Genomic DNA, 23329 nt, shown 5'->3' with positions numbered 1-23329 from the left:
CAACATTACTTTCATCGCTGTTTATTTGTTGCAGTGAAATTTACAGGGAAAAAATGACTTTTTTTAAAGAGAAATAGCTTTACATATTGCATGAATATTTCTAATAGCTACTAGTCACTTACCCAAATCAATTTCATATTCATACAATTCTGTATGATAGATAGCAAAAAGCTCTATGAACATCACTAAAATTTATCCACCTTAAATACAAGTCCACAGAAACACAGTTAACACAACAATGCTAATATATTTTTGTTTCCAATTCTCTCCCCTATGGAGCTGCAAAAGTTTACATGTGGGATGATTCAGCTGTAGGTAAAACATTGGACTCATCTGAATGGTTCAACTGGTGCAGATTCTTGGAGAAGTTCAGCAGCCTCGAAACATTCTGCAGCTTCAAGTGCAGATACACCAGTTTCACTTTTGTAAACCAATCCAAGATTGTACCAGGCAGAAGGATTTGTTCTGTCAAGCCGTAATGCATCGGTCAGAAAGCTTTTCATGACAGGCAATGATTGGCCATCGAGTTGTCGAAGAACAATGGCAGTGGAAACTAAACTTGGAACATGGTTGGGTTCTGTGTCTAAAGACTTCTGAAAAGATTGTAAGGCTTCTTTGTAGAGTCCCCTAGCTTGATAGAGTAATCCTGCAAAATAACCACCAGTAATTGCGCCTTTTAGAAGTTGGCTAAGCGAACTCATGTCAAAGACGATGAAATTGCAAAGATAGAAAGCATGAAACAAAAGCATGTTCTTCACTTAACCTCTAAATATTAATCGAGACTGGTCACAGTGTCAATCAAAAGCTAGAGTTATGGAGAAGCACTTCAAAGAGTAAAGGATTCACGATGAGTAGGAGTAAGGTAGAATACATACACAATACACTACAAGTTTAGCTAGTGAGGTAAAGAGTGATGTTGAGGTAAGATTAAATGGAATTGAAGTATCTAACTGTGGACAATTTAGATATAGAACTCAAATGTTTCAGGAGAATGAAATGATAGATGAAGATGTTATACATAGGATTAAATTGGGATGGTTGAACCGGAGGAACACCATAGGGGTGTTCTCTTCCTATCAAAGTGAATGGAAAAATCTATACAACAAACATAAGGCCATCAATATTGTATGTTGATGAGTTTTTCTTTTTTTTTTATGACAAGGGAAACCCGCAGCCGCTACCCTTTGGGTGCGCACAGGGTAAAACCCCCGCTCCTATGCAATAGCTCGCAAACCACATAGGAGAGGTAACCCGCACTAGGCAAGCCTGGTGCGACGAGCTCGACCCAGAAGGCAAACCTCTTGCTTTCGCTGGCAAGGGGTTTCGAACTTGAGACCTCCAACATGGAAGTCCCAAGCCCAAACCACTGGGCCACCCCGAAGGGTTGTTGATGAGTTTTTAGAAAGGGCTTAGCAGCAGAAAGATTAAAAAAGGCTGAAATTGTCTCTTAAAACTTTTATTAAGCATAGAGGACTTTAAATGGCCAACTTAAAACAGAAAATCTGCAAAATAAAATTCAAAAACATAAAATATCTCAACTGAACTTATATTTGGGGCAGCTTTCCAGGGGTGCGAAGACGTAGCATATGAACCGCTATTAAGGATCGATCGAAGGAGAGGAATGGAACAAAACAAAAGGGGGAATGAGAAGCAGGTTAATTCAAAAGCAGTAATTCCTAAAGAAATTAGGAATTTAGCTTTCAATATGAAATTCAAAGAAGGGGAGCCAAGAACAAGAGGGAGAATAATCTCACACGAGGGTTTGTCGTGAAGATAAAAAAATTATCTTGGAATGTTAGGGGGTTAAATGGGGAGAGCAAAAGAGCACTTGTAAGAAATTTGTTGCTTCAATAGGGGGCTGACATTCATGTGTTGGTTGAAACTAAGCTAACAAGGAATGACTCAAATCTTTACCAACAAATCTGGAACAACAGATGGTTGGGAGAAGCTCATGTAGAAGCTAGCGGAAGGAGTGGGGGGATAGTAGTGCTATGGGACAAAAGAGTTTGGAAGGGGGAAATGGTAGACAGTGGAAATCAAATGCTTACTTGTAGATTTGAGGGCGTAGAGCAAGAACTGACATGGCATTTAAGTGCAATTTATGCAGAATGTGAGTGTAAAGGAGGAAACTTTGGTGGGACTGGCAGCCATTAGAAGCCTCTTTGAGGGACCATGGGTAGTAAGTGGGGATTTCAACATCACCAGATATCCAGAGGAGAGAACAAAACAAACTGCCAAAGAATCAATGGTGCAATGACAGTTTTCAGAATGGATCAATGACATGGAGCTTGTAGACCCTCCTTTATTTGGAGGGGCTTCACTTGGAAAAGGAGTGAAAATCATGAGAGTGCTTCCAGAATAGACAGATTCCTCTACTCTTCACAGTGGGAGGAACAATATCTACACATCAAACAATCACTAATGCTAAAATTGGGAACAGACCACAACCCCAACATGCTTACATATGGAGATATGGATTTCAAGAAGTCATATTTTATGTTTGAACAATGGTGGTTGGGAGTGGATGGTTTCAAAGAGAGGGTAAAAGAATGGTGGGCCTCTTTCAATGTAACTGGGAGCCCAACCTACATCTTGACTACCAAACTAAAACTCCTAATAGAAAAATTAAAAGAATGGGAGAAGGAAAACAAGAATAACCGGAGATAGAGGAGGGAGGACATCTTGAACCAAATTACTGGATTAGAAAATATCACGGAGCAAAGAGCACTCACGGTTGATGAATTGCTCCAGAAAGTTCATTTGGCAATAGAGTTTGAGGAGGTGGTCAAGAATGAGGAGATAGCATGGAGACAGAGGTCTAGAGTCCAATGGTTGAAAAATGGAGATAAGAACACCAAATACTTTCACCGAATGGCCACAACACATAAGAGATGCAACACCATTGACAAAATTGAAGAGGAAAGGAGACATATCACTGATCCAGAAGTTATCAAGATGAAAATACAAGACTACTATCAGAATCTCTACAAAGAGACAGAGACATGGAGACCTAATCTAAACTTACAAGACTTCACAACCATTAGCTTGGAGGAACAGATGCAGAGACAGTTCGAGGAGGAAGAAATCTTAAAAGGCATCAATCTTTGTGCTAGTGACAAGGCACCAGGAACTGATGGCTTCCCAATGAGCTTCTTTAAAGAATTTTGGAGTGTCTTGAAAGAAGACATCTTGAACACTATGTGAAGCATTTCCATGAGTTCCAAGTTTTTGAAAAAAGTATGAATGCCACTTATGTGGCACTTATCCCAAAGAAGAGTGGAGCTACATCACTGAGGGACTTCAAACCAATAAGTCTAATTAGTGGGATGTACAAAATCATAGCTAAAGTGTTGGCCGAAAGGCTCAACAGGTGGTAAACAAGCTGGTGAACAAGCACCAGATGGCATTTATTAAGGGCAGGCAAATCATGGATTCTGCATTAGTAGCCAGTGAATGTGTGGGCACAAGATTAAGAGGAGAGAAAGAACGCATCATGTGCAAACTTGATTTGGAAAAAGCATATGACCATGTAAATTGGGGGTTTCTTCTAAACATCTTAAGACAGATGGGGTTTGGAGATAAATGGCTAAAATGGATAGGTTTTTGTATTAAAACGGTCAGGTTCTCCATTCACGGTGGGTTTTTTTACATTTGAATAGAGCTTGAGGCAGGGTGACCCCCTCTCCCCTTTCCTATTCATACTGGTCATGGAGGGGCTGAATAGCATGCTGAGGGTAGCTAGTCAAAACAGATGGATGAGAGGATTTGAAGTTAGTAGCAGGGCAGGTGTGAGTATGGAGATTTGTCAATTGTTGTATGTTGATGACACTGTAATCTTCAGTGAGGCAAAAGAAGACCAGATCAGATATATCAGAGTGATACTTGTGATCCTGGAAGCTGTCTCTAGTCTGAGGGTTAACCGGAGGAAAAGCAGTTTATTCCCTATCAAGGAAGTAACACAGATGCAAAGATTAGTGATTCTTGTGTTCCTGGAAGTTGTCTCTAGTTTGAGAATTAACTGGAGGAAAAGCAGTTTATTCCCTATCAAGGAAGTAGCACAGATGCAAAGATTGGCTAACATCCTGAGGTGCAAGATTGAGTAATTCCCAACAACTTACTTGGGAATGCCTCTAGGCTCTAGGAAGCAATCATAAAGAACTACTGATATGGGATGGGATAATCCAGAGGTCAAAGAAGAAGTTGGCCAAATTGAAATCTCAATACTTGTCACTTGGGTGCAAACAAACATTAATAAATGCAGTGCTGGACTCCCTCCCCACTTACGTCATGTCTCTATTTCCCTCACCTGCTAAGGTGCGGGAGAAATTGGACAAACTTAGAAGAGACTTTATTTGGTTTGGAGACAAAGAAATGAAGGGGTGCTATCTAGTTAACTAGAAACAGTGCAGCTACCTAAGCTCTCAAGTGGTCTTGGAGTTAGGAATCTTCGAATCCACAATGAGTGTCTCTTGTGGTCTAAAACAATCCTTAATATTTGTGACTACAAATGATCTCATTAAGGGTAAAAGGGGAATTTTAAAGTTAAATTGTTTCTAATTATAGTAAGTAAGGTGACATTCTTTATGAAACGGACTAAAAAGTAAAGTGTGACATAAAATGGGACAGAGAGAGTACATGCCTACATGGGAACAGGTTATAGTAAAAGATATCTCAGTAACCAGGCAGATCTATCAAAAGATAGAAGATAATAAAAGGTGAAAATTTGTGTAGGTGACAGTCTGATACCAACAAGAAGAGTCTTAGTATATTAGAGATATAACCACTAGTGTTTATTAGAGATCCCCTAGCAAAGTTGCTTGGACTCGGATGCGGGTGTCCGATACGGGTGCGGATCTAGAGGTCAGATCCTTCATGATCTAATTTTTAAGATTCGGGAATATGGGTCCATGTAGGGATACATGTGCGGGGATTCGCCTAAAAATAATTAAAATATCTAAAAATAGAATTATAAAACCTAAATTATGAGATATTTTGTGGAGAACTTGACGAGAATCCTGGAAGGAGATTAAAGGAAAAGGAGTGACATAGAAATTTCTACATAAAAGGTATTCCATTTTCTTCAATTTCATCTAAGCTTTTGTATTGATTATAGAAATCATTAAAATTGTCCAAACTTTCCCCATCGATTTTGGTCAAAGCACCCAAAATAGGTTGACCAAATTGGACACAGATCCCACACCCATGTCGTGTCGACACGGGTGCGGCACCAAAAGTGAAGAGTCCAAGCAACTTAGTCCCCTAGTATTAGATAATCCGTAAGTATGGAATTATTGAAATATTATGGACCCAAACAGAGCATTTATGAAATCGAGGATTCATACCGTCAACCCTAACAAGCTTGGGATTGAGGCACAATTGTTATTGTATAGATTCTTGCAAAGATATAACTTCATGCAACAAGTATTATTCCAAAACAGCAGTATTTATGATGACAGATTCACAAATGAAGGCTATGAGAGGCCCATTATTCCGCACTAAGCTTTGCATCCTATCTAACTTAACCAGTGTTATCTAAAGCATGAGACGAGCAATAATGTTTGGAAGCCCAAGATCTAAAGCCATTAGTCCATCAAAAAGAGCCAGACAACAACATAATCCAGTGGATTCTTTCTCATGTTATTTTTTCTTTAGATAAGGATACAGTTTGAAGAAACGAGTTTAGTGTAGAAAAGAACAAAAGAGTGCACGAAATTCGAATCACTCTCAGATTTCAAGCCTCCTATTCCCGTCAGTTCAATTTTTAGATGAAAAAAATACTCTCTAACAAGTGTTTGATGCAGGTCTATAGGATTAGTTCACAATAGTCAACCTCAATGACAAGCTACACGATAAAATCGCATACAAAAGTACATTATTATTGGATCAATAGCCGATATATGCGGCTGTTAGGCAATCCAAGTGCAAGACCATTTCACGATCATATCTAAGACTTAAAGAAACCAGAGCAAATTGACTGGATAACCTCTATAACACAGCTGCTCATTATACCTGTTCGTTTGTATCGATAAATATAACTGTAGCTCTTCACTTGTATTTCTGCTTTTAAATAGGGAACTTAAGAATACATAAACTTGCAGTCTTAGTGTGAATGCACCCCCACCCCCTTGGACAAGGAGTTATTGCATTGCCTAGGCAACATATATTGACAATGAGACTGTCTACTTGAGCCATATCGCCCTGTGCCAGATAAATACCCCTTCGCAGAAAGAAAAACCGATTTGGTCTGAATTAACTTCAATCCTATGTCTAGTACACTCCAAGAGACATCTTATAAGAAAAGTTAGGAACATAAGCCAAGATAAGTGAATTAAGCAAGTAATACCTGCAGAGTGGCATCTCGAGGCAGAATGAGGATTGATAGCCTCGGATTTGATTAGGCAAACCTCTGCATCACGCCACTGAGACAAGTTTGTGTATACATTTGCTAGATCGTGCCATGTTTCCATTTCTAAACTTCTACTGTTGTTTCTCATGTTCTGCGGGTTCAAAGGGTAAAATGAACAACACAACTGAAAGATGGGAAACTAAAAGGATAAATTGCAGTACTAAAGTCAGGAATTTAAGGACAGATTGAACATTCAACAATGTCCTGCCTGAAGAAGACAAATCGAATTGGAGAAGAGAATCATGTTGTCCAAGTTAATATTTCATATCACAAGGAACCATACCTTTAACAACTTTTTCTGAACTCCAAAACTTTTTCTCTGAACCTGGAGAACTGCAAGAAGATGAGTATATGTCTCCACGGCATCCCGCAGATGACCCTGGGCAATCTGTAGTTTAGCCTTAGTGCGGAGCAGTTCTCCTTGATTCCATTTTCCTGTTTCGTCTAGTGCAGCATTAATTATGCTTTCCGCATCTATATACCTCTTTTGAGCAGATAGTATGCGAGCTAGAAGAAGCCATCCTTTGACAGTAGAACCCCCCTCCAACTTCAATAGCTGCTTTGCATAGTAGAGAGCAATGTCCAACTTTCTCTGCTCTGCATTCTCCAAACTAAGATAGAAAAGAACATTAGGATTTCTTCCTCCGGTCATCTTGTGTGCTGAGTCAAGTGATTCAAGAGCCTCACACAATCTTGAGGTTCTCTCAGAATCAGACACGATGGCGCGAGATCGACCTGAGAGCAGAAGACCAAGTAAGCATTTTGCAACGCTAGCCATCTGGTTACATTTCCCTTCAATTTTTGGGAGCACTTCCCGGGCATACCCCATCCCTTCTTCCAATAAATTAGGATACTCAGCACAAATTTTTGCAGCAAATACTAACTCTAATATGCCGTTCTTATTGTCCCTATTATTCATCAAGTTCCTTAACAGATTCAAAGCGGCCATGTCATCACCCTCTGCATAGTGGCACAGGGCAAGGATAGTGTACTTTTGTCTTCTAACAACAATTCCAGGGAGCAATTCCTCAACCTGACGGGCAAGTGCCCTAAACTCACCTGCAATGGATAATGCAAAACTGAGGTGATCCAAGATCGATGGATCCCATACAATTTTATTGAGGATGTATCTTCTTAGAAGAACCAGAAGCAGCAATATAGCTTCTTCTATATTGTTTCTAGGTATGAAGGAACCTTCTGCCTGTGCACGAAGATTTGGAGGAGCTGCATCAGTGCCACTGTATAAGAGAAATACAGCATACTCCTTTTCTATTTTGCTTCTCGTTTCCACGTCAAGACTCCAACAATAAAGCAGGGCCCTTCTATACGACAAAATTGCTTCTTGAGGAGCACAAGCTAGCTTCCACAGCTCAGGAAGTAACTCCACTGCCTTGTTCAACGTTTCCAACAATTTGCAATCAGTAGAAAAGCTTTCAGGTAAGCCATCTGGCAAAGCAGACTCAACTGTATCCAGTATCACTGTACATGACTGAGCAGCTTCTGCAAAATTCATAAAGGAAACCTTTAATGGTCTAACAATTGATAGTGCAGGAACAGCATTAAAGAATCACAAACATGCACAGATAGAGATTTCATGACAGTAAATTGAAAATACCCCTATGCAGGCATCTTGTTGACTCAATATTCCACAATAAAGCCAGTGGAATTACAGTTCCCAAGGAAGAAGATAATGCAATAGAAAAAACACATATAATGAGCTTAGCTAATAAAAAGTCAGGAAGCACCTGTGAACCTCCCAAGAGCCTGCAAGGATGTTGCTTTGAGTAAAATGGCCTCAAAGAGAAGACTTACTGCATGCATTGACATAGGTGGGATAGCATCACTAAGCGAATTCCGCCTAGGTACCTCACCTCTTCTTGCGATGGAAAGTTTTATCTTGGGAACCACCGCAGCAATATCTATTCCCTCAAATACATGAAGAGCAGCCTCAATGTTACCTTTTTGATACTCAAGCCGACCTAATAATGCTCTTGCTTCCTAAAATAAAAGTGTATCTTAGCCCACAAGTAGAATATGAAGGGAAATAGAAGTTGAGAAGTCAAGAGCTTTTATTGGTGAGGAACTTTAGTGAGTCACTTTTACCTTGGAAATGCAAGAAGACATGTTGAAACATTATTGTAATTCAATATGCAGTAACACAGTGTTAATTTTCATTGATATAATGGACATCTCCAGTTTTACAAAAGATATTAGTGATCCATTACAAATTAAAATATAAGCATGTCATCAAGTTACCTTCTTCAAAAAAAAAATATAAGCATGCCATGTCAGAAGAGTGGAGAGTGAAAACAAGGGTTGTTCATGTAAATAAAGTGGCAAAAGAAATATGTACAACTTCATGCTAAGATATAAGAAGATCACTGAAAGACTCATATATTTAAAAAATCTGTATGTAAAGTTTCCTCTCGTGCTTCCGTTGAGAATTCAATTTTACTTTCACATGCTACTGAGTCGTCCCCTTAATTCTTTGAGCATGCAATCATAAACTCTATTTCACAAATTTTAAATGTAAAAACCTAAGTTGCTTGGACTCTTCACTTTTGGTGAAGCACCCGTGTCGACACGATATGGGTGTGGGTGTGGGATCCGTGTACGATTTGGTCAACCAATTTTGGGTACTTTGACCAAATCGATGGGGAAAGTCTAAACAATTTTAATGATTTCTATAATCAATACAAAAGTTAAGGTGAAATTGAAGAAAATGGAATACTTTTTAGGGAAAAAGGTCAAAAATACCCCTCAACTTTAGTTTATTAGCTGACTATACCCCTACCATTAAAACAAAGTTATTTATACCCTCGCCGTTACTAATTTCACCATTTATACCCCTCAATTGACAGTAATCCCCAGATCAAACAAAATTGACCCGGTTTCTTAAAAAGTGACTCATTCCCCATTTTAAACCCAATCCCGACCCATCTATCTATCTTAAACCCAAAATAATTTAACCCATTTTCTATACCCATTCTCAAAAAAAAAAAAATCATTTGGAGCTCCTATCATGATAATTCTCCAATTGTGTTTCCCCAATTCTGCCATGATTCTTCATTTGTTCTTCATTTGAACTTTATGTTTTCTTTATCAACAATGCAGCAACCGAGAAATACTAGAAAATAAAACGAAAACAACCAGTCAATAAGTTTTATCAGAAAAAACTTCACCATTTATACCCCTCAATTGACGGTAATCCCCAGATCAAACAAAATTGACCCAGTTTCTTAAAAAGTAACTCATTCCCCATTTTAAACCCAATCGCGACCCATCTATCTATCTTAAACCCAAAATAATTTAACCCATTTTCTATACCCATTCTCAAAAAAAAAAAAATCATTTGGAGCTACTATCATGATAATTCTCCAATTGTGTTTCCCCAATTCTTCCATGATTCTTCATTTGTTCTTCATTTGAACTTTATGTTTTCTTTATCAACAATGCAGCAATCGAGAAATACTAGAAAATAAAACGAAAACAACCAGTCAATAAGTTTTATCAGAAAAAATAAAATTTTGCCGGAGCAATAATTTTGTTGATCGGATTTTGTATTAACAAGGAAGAGAGGGAGATGTAGCGTGACTTCAAAGACATTGTCGAGCAGCACCTAAAACACAAAAACCGATCAGATTTGAGCACTTTTAGACGAGTATGATGACTCTATTAATGGAGGAAAGAGAAAAAGGAGAGCGGCATCGTGGTCGGCCATGGCCGTTCCGAAGCTAACCATCGTCGCAGGAGCTCGAAGCAGACAGTTGGAGAGAATCAAAGACATGGATTTTACCCAAATAATTACAACAAAAAAAATTAAACCTAAAAGAAAATTCACAACCCCCACCCCTTGTATTGCCTTCCCCAAAGACCCTGCCCATTTGCAGAAACATTTGTGCACCCCATCCTCCCCTCTAATTTTCTTCTCCGAACTCTCCGATTCCTTTTAGTGCACACACTATTTCTTTTTCCATCATTTTAGCGTAAGTATCTTTATTCACTATTGTAAGAATTTAATTTTGTAAGGAAATTGGTGAGGTAGGTATATGTGCTTCTCACAAAGATGACTGCTTTTTGCAGTCATGAGAATAGGCAGTGATGTTTTGCTGGAATTTGGAGAAAAAAAATTTAAAAGGAAGAAAAAAAAAGTTTGTAGAAATGGTGGCTAAAGGGTAAGGAAAATAGGTTAAATTATTTTGGATTTAAAATAGATTGATGGGTTGGGCATGGGTTTAAAATGGGGTATGGGTCATTTTTTAGAAATCGGGTCAATTTTGTTTGATTTGGGGATTTCTGTTAATTGAGGGGTATAAATGATGAAATTAGTAACAGCGAGGGTATAAATAACTTTGTTTTAACGGTAGGGGTATAGTCAACTAATAAACTAAAGTTGAGGGATATTTTTGACCCTTTTCCCTACTTTTTATATAGAAGTTTATATGTCACTCCGTTTCCTTTAATCTCCTTCTAAGATTCTCCAAAAGTTCTCCACATAATATCTCATAATTCAGGTTTTATAACTCTATTTTTAGGCGAATCCCCGCACCCGTATCCATACATGGATCCATATCTCCGAATCATAAATATTAGATCATTAAGGATCCGACCTCTAGATCCGCACCAGTACCGGTCACCCACACCCGAGTCCGAGCAACTTAGGTAAAAACTACTAAAGAAAAAGGGCAGCCTAGTGCACTGCACTTTTGCTATGCACGGGGTTCGGGGAAGAGCCGTACCACAACGGTATATTGTACGCAGTCTTACCCGCACATTTCTGCAAGAGTCTGTTTCCACAGCTCGAATCTATGACCTCCTGGTCACATGGCAACAACTCTACCAGTTACGACAAGGCTTCCTTCTAAATGTAAACACTCTTGTGTCTACCAAATCATAGGTCTGATTATGTATATTTTAGACCACATACACAATGGGAAACAAAAACACATGGCAGGTAACACGTGTCACTCATATGCCCATTAAAAGAGAGTTAGCAGGACTAACTCTACAACAGTGTCTTAATAACGAGTATAATGCCCACAAATTGCATTTCATTTATTAAAGAAATCCTTACGGTTGATACTTGAACAAAATGAAACATGATAAAGCATACAGAGCAGGGACTTTTCTTCCCTGTGCCTCAGTTGAAAAACAAATCTCAGTTTTCCCAAAACCAGTTTAGTGATGGGATTTATCTAATAACAAAACAAGATTTGTCGTTATCAACTGAAAAATTCCCTAGCATCCCGCATGCATAATAAAACAACTTGAGTACGCATCAAATCAAATTGAGGGGCGAAAATTGTGATGATAACATCCGATCATGAAAAAGATATTAATTATAGGATCGAAAGGGAAGCTAACTTCATTATAAACAACTTTTGTGACACCAACCTCATAATTCAAAATGCCACTCTCACGAAGCGATGATTCTGCTTCTTCTATGTTACTGGTGTCTGCCTTGGCGTCATCACCAGCTCGCGAAGAATACCCACTAGCTGAATAGTCCCGAGTTGCAAGAGACTCGGATGATGGAATAATATCTTCAATCCTTAATTGTTCCCCTGAGCAAATGCACTTCATCATCTTCCGCAATCTAAGGCTTAAATTAATTTTCTGCTTGTAAACCCAATACTTAACACTCATTCTGTCTCATTACCCTGAAATGTTGAATCATAAAAGCTCACAAAACGTATCAGAACCCCAAATGGAACATAAATCAGACTCAGCAAACGAAGATAAGTTATTTGGCATGATACATAAATAGACACTCAAACTTGGCTTCCGCTGGCAAGTAAGCACTCCCACTTTGAGAGTGCACACATCAAGACTCTTCAACTTGGTCTCAATTGGCAACTAGGCACTCTAACTCGTCCTTATCGTGCCTTGTGGACACCCCATGCTGGCGTGACACATAAATTTGAAGGTGTCTAAATGATCATTTTGTTAGTTGGAGTGTTCAACTGACAAGTGAAGACGAGTTGAGGTGTCTAGCCATGCTTACTTGTCAGCTAAGGTCAAGTTTGAGTGTCTGTATATGTATTATGCCTAAGATATTTTATCCAGGAGACTAACAGCATAAGAGAAGAAAGCAAGGAAATACAAAAAAGTAAACCCAACTAAAAACAACTATACAGTTGAAGGAAAGACTAGGCAAAATTCAATCTCCTTCTCCTTGTAGAATTGTGTTGATTTCACATATACCCAACTAAACAAAAATTATACAGTTGAAGAAATGTTGCACCTAAATTCAAAGACCCTAAAACAAATGGAACAAAATCTCCAAGATTTGTAAAGCCCTAACATAATGAAATTGTGTAAAAGTAAGCAAAATCCAATTAAGGGAAGAACCAACATTACCCAAACAGAGCTTCAGTTAACCTAATCCACAAAGAACATGTTGCATCATTTCCACAGAGAATTTTAGGGGAAAATTTCAATTTTCTAAAGCTAAAATATTCAAGAAAAGAACAACCCATGGCATCACATCACACAAATGGTTGAAAGTAATCAATTTCAAACAGTGAAGTGAAAGATAGGGTTAAATCAGAGCATCAAAAAGTACCTTTTGATTGGTAAAAAGCATTGACTGAGCTGAGCCCACAAGCCTCCACTACCCATTTCTTCCAAAGATTAAAGCTTTTTGGGTTGATTTTCTTGACTGAGTTAAACCCAAAAAAAAAAAGAAGAATCCAAAGCTTAACAAAATTGTTACAGTATTTTATTACAAAGTTTTCAACTTGTTCCTCTGTGGCGTTTAGTAGAACTGTAGAAGAGAAGATTCAGAAGTCAGACACAAGTAGTGAATGCATTAAATGACACCCAACAATCCCTGAAATCTGAAATCTTCTCTTCCACATTTTCCATATATGTAGAGAGTTTGATTAATTCATTCATACGAGAGAGTTGTGATAGAGCGATAAATATATTTTTTACTTTTTATCAGAAGTTTCAAGTTCTAATTTTAAGATACGAGTTACCTTTGTTAAGTCATACTTTATCTTGATATGAGACTTTTCTACGCAAATATCAAATTTAGTCGCTCCAATATGAAAAATTAAAACAAAAAAGAAATTGATTAATTCAAATATACATAGATTGTAGAGCCTTAAAGAAGTTTTTAAAATTTAAATTGTCACATAAATTATGATAAAGAAAATAATCAATTGTGACAGAGATTTTTCTTAATAATTTTTTAACATTAAATTAGTAATGTCAGACAGAGTCTTTAATTCCTTTACAGTGTTAAGCTGATTTAATTAATTTTTAATTATAATGATTGTTTTAATGGCTGCTTTAGGAAAAGGCTAATGGGGGGAAGGAATAGAGTGGGGTCTAATTATTGACTTTTGGGTACAAAAGGCCTTCAATTCAAAATGTTTATGTCAGTTGCCTAATGTGTGTAAAATATAATACTATCTCCGTACTATTTTATATATCATTCCTTCTATAAATAGTTGATCCATAATACTTGTCATTTCATAAAATCAATGCATAAATTAGCATATTGTTCCTTTTTTACCCTTGTGAGTTATTAGCATTGAAAACATACATTTTACCAACTTAGAAAAATTAAGTAAATTATTCATGTTCATTGGTTAAATTAATTAATCAAAATAAATTAATTCATATTCATTGATTGAAAACTTGAGTTTCAAAAAAATTAAACAAGGATAGAAAGGTATTACATCATTTCTTAATGTAAGTGTAAAGTAAAAAGATGACATATAAAATGGGACGGAGGGAATAAGATTTATTGTTTTATTTTACTTTTCTTTATTTTAAGAATATTTATGAACTATTTTGCCTCTTTGCACGTGCTATATTTCATTTTCATTTTCATTTTCGAAAAGAGTACTCTTTTAATTAAATTAATCTAGTGTATGTATTTTGAAATTAATTTTATCTTTAGTCATTTTGTGTAATATAAAGAATATAAATTAAATGGAAAGAATTACAAAAAAGATAATACAATTACCTAATTTACTTCACCAAGATGTAACCCAAAACTTACATTATAAATTTTCAGTCAAAATTCAATTTGATATACATAAATTATACATCTGATATATAACAACATACAATTTTTCATACATTTTTTTTTTACAAAAATTATTATAAAACTTGATATACGATATTATACAACATTATAAGAGGTACGTGTACACTTATGTATTATGTACATTATTATATGAAAAATTGACTTCATCTTCTTCCTTGAACTCAAGCATTTCATTCAAAAACTTCACCTGATCATTCAAATTTTCATGTTTAGATTAGTCAATAAATTATCAATCTTTTGCAATAATACTTACTAAAAAAGGAATTTATTTGCGAAAATCCATTCTTTAAACTTAATAAAAATCTATTGTTACCAATGACAAAGTTTCATTATGAAGCAAGGTAAAAAACAAGTATTTTTGATAAGTCAATTAAGATGGAGATGGAAGATGAATTATTTAGATGAATTTCTTCGAGATAGAATTTGGTTCCATTGGAAGTAAGATAGTTAGGTCTATTAATTGATATTTATTTTTTTTGGAGTAAAAATAAGATATATTTGATATGAGTGAAAAAAACAATACTAATTTAAATAAAATAACTTTATGAACTCGAATTGATATTCACAATTAAGAATTAGAGATAAAGATTTTATCAAGGTACCTATTTCATTTCATCAGAGGTATCCACTTCAGAAGTGATCCCCAAAATAGAAGCAAAAGAATTGCCTCAGCTGAAACCATATGCTTTTTTTTTTCATCCGGTGTTTGGAGTCATATTAAAGTCCTGATTACATTCGAATTATGTATTATAGAACCCATTCGAGGATGGTGCTCCTAACAGGATTTTCTCAATATTCAAGGCTCGAACCCGAAACTTCTCCATGTTGGTAAACCACATGCTCTTCTATCAAGTAGTACATATGGATAATATATAATGAGTCACACATATGATATAATGAATTATATAAAGTTTGTTACATATTGTTAGAGCTAGACAATATTACATTTCATTTTTATTTTATGTTTTATGCTTTGAAATTGTTCTTGGGAACAATAGTTTCCAGAACTGATCGAAAGGAGAAAAAAAAGAGAAGAGGAGAAGAGTTCTGTATCTTTTCTATTAGAGAAGTATATTCTGGAAAAAAAAAAATTTAACCACAATTACATACAAGACTCTCTTATATAGAGAGATATTTTTTCCAAGACTTAACTACCTAAGAGTTAGTTATAACTAACTTTTAGAACTAACTACTTTTTTCCTTTTTTTTCCCTTACTCTCAACACTCCCCCTCAAGCTAGGAAGGGGAGAATATATCACACATTCCTAGTTTGGAAATAAGAAAGGCATGCTGGACTCTAGCAAGCCCCTTAGTTAACATGTTTCTTGGTTGTTGTTGTGTTGGAATGTAGTTTGTAGTCATCATTCCTTGAAGTAGTTTTTCTCTGATGAAATAACAATCAACATCAATGTGTTTTGTCCTCTCATGATATACAGGATTTGCTACTATTTGCATTGCAGACTTACTGTCACTGAAGACACTTACTGGAAGTGTTACCTCACATCCAATTTCCTTTATCAAACCTAGTATCCACACTAATTCTGCTACAATTGTTGCAAGGCTTCTGAATTCTGCCTCTGCAGAACTTCTGGAAACTGTAGTCTGTTTTTTCGACTTCCACAGTATTAGCAGTTAATACTTCATTGTCTCCACAACTAGTTGCCTTTTTAGCACTCTGATCAACCAGGAAATACAGACCACCATTAACTCTTCCAATTGCTCTCACCTTTCCAGTGTAGAGATCCTGGAATACACAGAAATCAGGGAAAAAACTTACTGAACACTGCCATTCTCTAGTCACCTTGGACACTGAGAGTAGATTATAATTGAACTGAGGAATATGCAATACATTAGAAATATTGTTTCCTTCTATCAAATAACTTTTCCCTACATTAGCAACTATAGTTGTATCACCATTAGGAAGACATACCCTCTTTACTTTTTTAGACGTTACCACAGAAGACTCATCAAGCAGACCTAATTCAGACACTATATGATGAGTAGCTCATGTATCTATTATCCACTGTTGTGACTTAGAACAAGCTAGAAAAGCACTGTTTATACCTGCGACATTAGCCACATCTGTTGCCTCAGTCTCCTGTGTTGATATACCGCTAGTGTGGATGATCTTTAGAATCTGATTATATTGCTCTTGTGTGAAAGCTACTTTACCTATCTGGTTTATCATAGACATCCGCACTTCAGAATCTTCTTGATCACATGTCCTTGCCTTTACTTGAGAGCATTGTTCACCAGACTGACCAGCCACTACATTATAAGCAGCACCATTTTCTATTCTTTGCTTTCTCTTGGTCTTGAAATCATGAGGGTAGCCAATTAACTTCCAACAATTCTCCCTGGTGTGACCCTTTAGCTTGCAAAAGTCACACTGAACATTATAGTTTTTCTTAAGCCTTTAACCCTGATTTCTTGAATACATAGCTATTTCATAATCTCGCAACTGTGCACCTGGCCTAACTCCCAATACTCCAGCACTTGTAGCTACTGCCTTATGACTTTCATCACTTACAATCATAACATAAGCTTGATTTACTGAAGGCAACAGACTCATAGGCAATATTTGACTTCTTGCTTGAAGATATGACTCGTTTAATCCCATCAAGAACTGAAACAACTTCAATTTCAGAAGATGCACCACAAAATCTTTAGATTTATCACATTCACAGTTTGGTGCAGGAACAAGTGCTTCGAACTCATCCCACAAATCTTTCAGTTTCAAAAAATATGCACACACAGACATATTTTCTTGAGACAGGGAGGATATATTCTTATGCAGATTAATGGTTCTCACAGCATCAATTTTATGAAACCTCTCATATAGATCATCCCACACTTCTTTTGCTATAGATGTATACATTATACCCCCAAGCAATTCTTTAGCAACAGAATTCATTATCCAGGATAACATTACTGCATTTACCCTCTCCCAATTGTTCCCCAATTCACTAGGAAACTTATCTTTAGCACAAGTTCCATCTATCAAACCCAATTTATTTCTTCCTAACAAAGCCACTCGCATGGATCTATGCCAGATTGAGTAATTCTCAATACCTGTGAGTTGAAACGATATGATTTGGGCACCACTCACATCTGATGGATTGAGGAATAGTGGATGATTGTAATCGATCACATTAGGTTGCATTCCACTTTGAACAGAGGATTGAATCCCACCTAGACCAGTCGTCCCTGTGGCTGAACTTTCAGTACCCACCATTGTTTCAATTCTTCAAGATCGTTGATCTTGACTCTGGCTTTACACCTCAATTGAACTTTCAACTGTAGGATCGTCAATTTTTTCTAGATACTCTAACTCGACTGCTTTGATACCATGAAATTGTTCTTGGGAACAATAGTTTCCAGAACTGATCAAAAGGAGAGAAAAAAGAGAAGAGGAGAAGAGTTCTGTATCTTTTCTATTAGAGAAGTATATTCTAAAAAAAAAAAAAAAAAACTTAACCACAATTACATACAAGACTCCCTTATATAGAGAGATATTTTTTCCAAGACTTAACTACCTAAGAGTTAGTTATAACTAACTTTTAGAACTAACTACTTTTTTCCTTTTTTTTCCCTTACTCTCAACATGCTTCATTAGAAATAAAAACCATTCAATACATAAGTAAAATAAGAGATTTTAATTCAAACTTTAATAATAAACATTCCCATAAACAAGATTAAAATCATGGAATAATATACTACAGTACAGTTGAATAATCAGCATAACGAATTAAAGAAAGAAAAAAGATTAAGAAAATGTTCAACCAAATCTTCAAATCTTACTATAAGAATGAATGAATCATTAAATTCATAATCCGATATTAGCGAAAAATTAATATTAATATCTTTTTCGATTCGATTAAGCAATCAAATCAAAATCTACATACCCTAATTAGTCTCCACCACCATATATTAATTTTTCTTGGAAAGTATATGTAATCGGAGTACTGCCTCATGAAATAATTCTGTTGGTGATAAAAATTATGATTTTTTTAAAAATATAATTGTTATAGAATTATAATTAAGTACTACACTTTTTAATTGCGTTGCACATATAAATTTACTCAACCATTTTCTTGCACGTGAAAGTACGTGCTCTCTTGCTTTCACCTTCACGCATTTGACGAGTGCAATACGTGCATGATAACATCAAACATTACATGTAGTATTATGTATATATGTAATTTGTGACGGTAAATCAATTCATTAGAGATAAAACAAAAATCTAAGGTTAAATTACTTTTAGTTAAAAAAAAATAAAAAATATGACTTTCTTTCCAAAACATATTAAAAAAGAAATTATGACACATAAATTAAAACAAAAAATATATATTTAGACGAATAGGTGAAGAATTAATCAAGTACGATTTCATTTCATTGATAATTTGTGAATAACAAATACTAGTGCTACATAACACAAATGGAAATTAATTATTAAAAAAAAACCAATCTTTTTCTTAAAAATATGCAAGTCCTGCATGTTTTGAGTTCATGCAAACTGAAGACATTAACTTTAGTGATGTCCTCCAATTATTCCACCTCCAAATCCACCAACTTTGCCAAAGTCTCCGCCAACTCCTCCCCCAATGCCACCGCCTTTACCGAATCCTCCACCAATGCCACCGCCTTTGCCAATACCACCTCCAATGCCATTATAACCTTTAGCGAATCCTCCTCCAACAACTCCACCAAATCCTCCGCCAATGCCACCACCTTTACCAAATCCTTCGCCTACGCCACCACCAATGCTCCCACCTTTGCTGATACAATCTCCACCCCTTGTATATCCTCCTCCGCCTTTGCTTATCCCTCCTCCAATCCAACCACTCTTTCCAAAGCCGCCACCCTTTCCAAATCCTCCTCCAAAGCCACTACCAATGCCACCACCTTTTCCAAATCCACCTCCCTTTCCAAATCCACCTCCCTTTCCAAATCCACCTCCAATGCCGCTACCAATACCACCACCTTTTCCAAATCCTTCTCCAAAGCCGCTACCAAAGCCACCAACTTTTCCAAATCCACCTCCAAAGCCACCAACTTTTCCAAATCCTCCTCCAATGCCGCCACCTTTTCCAAAGCCACCACCTTTACCAAACCCTCCTCCAATGCCGCCACCTTTTCCAAATCCACCTCCAATGCCGCTACCAATACCATCACCTTTTCCAAATCCACCTCCTATGCCTCCACCCTTACCAAACCCTCCTCCAACACCACTACCAACTCCACCGCCTTTGCCAAACACACCACCCTTACCCATGCCTCCACCAAATCCGCCTCCCTTACCCATCCAAAAAAACTTCTCATCCTCATTTTTTAAATCTCTAGCAAGAACCAAACTCCCCCCTAAGACACAAATCCAAACCAATGCCAACACTCCTATCCTCATTCCCTTGCCCATCATCTTCACGTAATTCATGTGAATTACACAACTTTTTTTCTTCTCTATTTTAAAGCCATTGCCAAGAGCCAAATTAAAGGGCTTTATATATACATATATTCTTGCTTGTATTTTAGTAAGGTACTTTACATTCTTGCTGTCGCATTGATGTGCTTTAAGTATATAGTTTCAACTACTACCCGTTAGCCGCATTCACAGTTGTAGATGCCGAAAACAATTATGGAACTTGTGTTCTTCAATAAAAAAAAAGAGAGACATTTCTGTCTAATTAGCATAATCTATAACTAGGTAGCACAAATGATTTGGTTTTCAGTGTTAAGAGTACTTTAAGTTATATGCACATATATAATAATAATAATTTTAAAAAAAATTAGTCATCTATAACATAGTTATTACTTTACTATATGATAGATTAAACATTAAGCTGGTGAAAATGATTACTAGTCTACTCTCATAGATTAAACTATAAGGAGTCATTTGATTCCACAATTTGTTGTGATTAGTTATGTTGGGATTACTTTTTATTGCTTGTTTGGGTTGTCATATTCAAAATAATATTCATTACATAACTTCTAAGAATAAGTTGTTTGTTTACAAAAATATTCTTAACCTTATTTAGTTTTTTTAAAAAAATATTTTCTTTGCAATTCATTGTTTAAAAAAGAATCATCTTATTTAGCTTAAATATTTTTTGTGTACAATTTCATGATCATGTTATGGATTTAATTAAGGGGGTACTTTTGCTATTTTACATATTTTATCTTGAATAAGTTATTTAAATATTACTATTCTACCCACATGTAGGAGTAACTTATTCTGATACTAACCCTGAAATAAGTTATCCCACACTTTGAGACCAAACAAAGAATTAAAAGATACTAAAATCTTATCACAGGATTAATCTCTTCCCTTATATATCCATCACATCAAACAACTCCAAATGACACAACATAAAAAATATTTACATATAATATATATANTTTCGAGAGTCAAAATTTTTAATTTTGATTATGAATTTTGCACAACAATCTATTTTTTTTAAAACAAAAATATTTACATATTTGAAGAGAATACGTAAATATATATATATATATATATAAATTACAATAATTAATAATTTAAGGGAAAAAAAACATATGAAGAAGTTATCGTACAAAAAAATTTAATTTGACTTTTGAAATTCGAACGAGGCTAAGTACGTAGAGTAGTATTTAAATCTGTTTGTCATACTTTTTTGTCCATAGAAATCAATGTCTCGCAGGACGAAGTAGTTTTATTGGGCTGCCATTTTCAGCGTAAATGGCATACAAGTGCCCTTCTTTCAGTTTATTTACACTTCGCAATAAAGTCTACCACTTTTTTGTTGTTGCTATATATCCGTCCGTTTCTAATTATTTGTTCATTTTTGAATTTGTACATCTATTAAGAAAATAATGATTAATATAGTAAATTTACTATTTTACCCCTATCAATTATGAAGTTGATGAATTAAAATTTTAAGATTTTCAAGAAATTTTACCTTTATCAAAATTAATTAATTGAGCGTATAATAGGTAAAAAAAAATTGTCCTTTTTTGATTCATCAAAATGGACAAGTCAAAAGACACAAATAAGAAAAAAAGAAAATTGGACAAGTAATTAGGGATAGAGGAAGTACTAGTTCTTAAAAAATAATTATTATAAATGACGTGTTTAATGTGTGATTTTTTTTAATATGATGAATTCAATTGTTGGAAAATGTATTAATTATCTCCCAACGAAATATGATTTTTTTTATATTTCAGCAGTGTTACGGCTTCTAAATAATTGCCCAAGTTAAAAATTGAGTTTATTGTGTGATCAAAAGAGAATTTATACAACGTGTGGTCACATTTTATTAATTTGAATTTTGAACTATAGTTTTACTCTTTTACTTTCAGTTCCATTATTGCGTTGTTATTTAAAAGGCATAAAGTTTTCATAATCCAATATATATATATATATATATATAAAAGCCATTGGATTCATTTAATGTAGGAAAAAAATAATTTTCCCCTATACTCCTCAATATCAATGGCTAAAGAGCTAAATTTGAGCCAAAGAGATGCTTTAATTATTGCTACTTTTAAAAAGTTTCTCAAATAATTTTATACGCCGTAATGCAATAAATCGTCGATTTCAAATTGATGATTGAATGTCTGCTTTTGTTTACTTTAAGTCATCTCAAAATCAATTTTCTAAACTAAATCTAAACGTACATAATAGAGAACTGTGTTATTCAATACGCAAGATAAGATAAAATATTTCAGAATTAACTTTGAAGTTTGAGAGTATATATCTCAAACTTAAATCTGAATATCTACCTTATCCGATTCCATCAAACTTGAAATTATTTTAAATAACATACACATACAAAAGACCGAACCAATGTATAGCTTATATGTACGTATACTCATCACAAATGTTACATATATTAATTATTAACTCAATTTTCATTGGAACACGTAGTACGTATACTCTATATATGTTTTTAATTTTAAATAACATACATATACAAAAGACAGTTCTGCACAAAGCGCAGGTGGGCGCCACCCTTTTGAAAGCTTAGTAGCTGCGAGACCTGTCAAGTTCCCACTTGATCCTGCAAGTCTATAGTCTATACTTCTTGCTTTGATGGCAATCGTACAAAAGACTGAACCAATGTATAACTTACGAGTTCATCGAAGCAAGTAACTTTAATCTAAACCCCATGTTTATTTACGAACTATGAACTTAAAATTTAATAACTTTATTCGTAGTGAATTTGAAAAGACACGTAACGACGAATTTATATGTAAATATAAAGTATGACCACTAAAAGTACATATATTCACTTGGTAACGCAGCTCATGAATAACGTGATTTTTAATCCTCACCCTTCATGCCATGTGATATTGCCGCCAACCACTAAAATCATTTAATTCACGACTCAATTATTTGTTTTATTACTTTTTGTTTGAAGTAGACAAGGTAAAAAAAATTTTAAAAAAATAAAAAAAAGGAATATTTGCGTTTAGTTTGTGTACTGAAAAGGAATTGAGTAACTAAAATCTGGTTGAAACGTTAACAAATTTGAAAATTCTGAAGAGAAAGAAGTGCCCGGTGGGTTAATTTATTCAAAAGAGAAAGGGTTCAAATTTCACTAGTTTAGAAGTTAATTACTTAAATTTATACTAATTTGCAAAATTGCAGATCTTACCCGATTTTGAACTTTTGATACATGTATCTGGGCGTTAAGATGTGTTCATATACATGTATCTCGGATACATGAAGTCAAAATTAGATATAATTTGTTTAGATACATTGTATCCAAGTGAATTCATATGTATCTGATTCTCTCGCAGATTGTTCTCTCCTATCTCGCTAACCTCTCTCAAATACATGTATCTAGGGATGATTCACATGTAACTGGGGATCTCGCTCGCAT

General features: G+C 35.3%; 2 protein-coding genes across 4 annotated transcripts in view; both read right to left on the bottom strand.

Moving 5' to 3' along the window:
* The window catches only part of LOC125874586 (protein NPGR2-like), a 116275-nt gene extending 103013 nt beyond the window's left edge, over positions 1-13262 (bottom strand). The window contains exons 1-6 of one of the 3 annotated variants that reach the window (XM_049555497.1): positions 12972-13262; positions 11801-12066; positions 8152-8404; positions 6690-7906; positions 6344-6497; positions 17-646 (exon numbers count right to left, since the gene is read on the bottom strand). In XM_049555497.1, coding sequence (XP_049411454.1) covers positions 330-646; positions 6344-6497; positions 6690-7906; positions 8152-8404; positions 11801-12052 — 2193 coding nt within the window. In that variant the 5' untranslated portion in view covers positions 12053-12066; positions 12972-13262 and the 3' untranslated portion in view covers positions 17-329. Of the gene's footprint in view, positions 1-16; positions 647-6343; positions 6498-6689; positions 7907-8151; positions 8405-11800; positions 12067-12766; positions 12935-12971 lie in introns of those variants that run through there. The other 2 variants (XM_049555498.1, XM_049555499.1) reach the window with 2 other exon arrangements.
* Positions 13263-18999: 5737 nt separating this feature from the next.
* On the bottom strand, positions 19000-19887 carry LOC125873591 (glycine-rich cell wall structural protein 1-like). The gene has a single exon (XM_049554492.1). It carries the CDS (start codon positions 19885-19887, stop codon positions 19000-19002), a length of 888 nt encoding a protein of 295 aa, XP_049410449.1.
* Positions 19888-23329: the final 3442 nt, after the last annotated feature.

This window comes from Solanum stenotomum, chromosome 8 (genome assembly GCF_019186545.1).
Source record: "Solanum stenotomum isolate F172 chromosome 8, ASM1918654v1, whole genome shotgun sequence".
Classification (NCBI taxonomy): Eukaryota; Viridiplantae; Streptophyta; class Magnoliopsida; order Solanales; family Solanaceae; genus Solanum; species Solanum stenotomum.
Note: the sequence above shows the minus strand (reverse complement) of the source record. Positions and strands in the feature narration are given on the sequence as shown.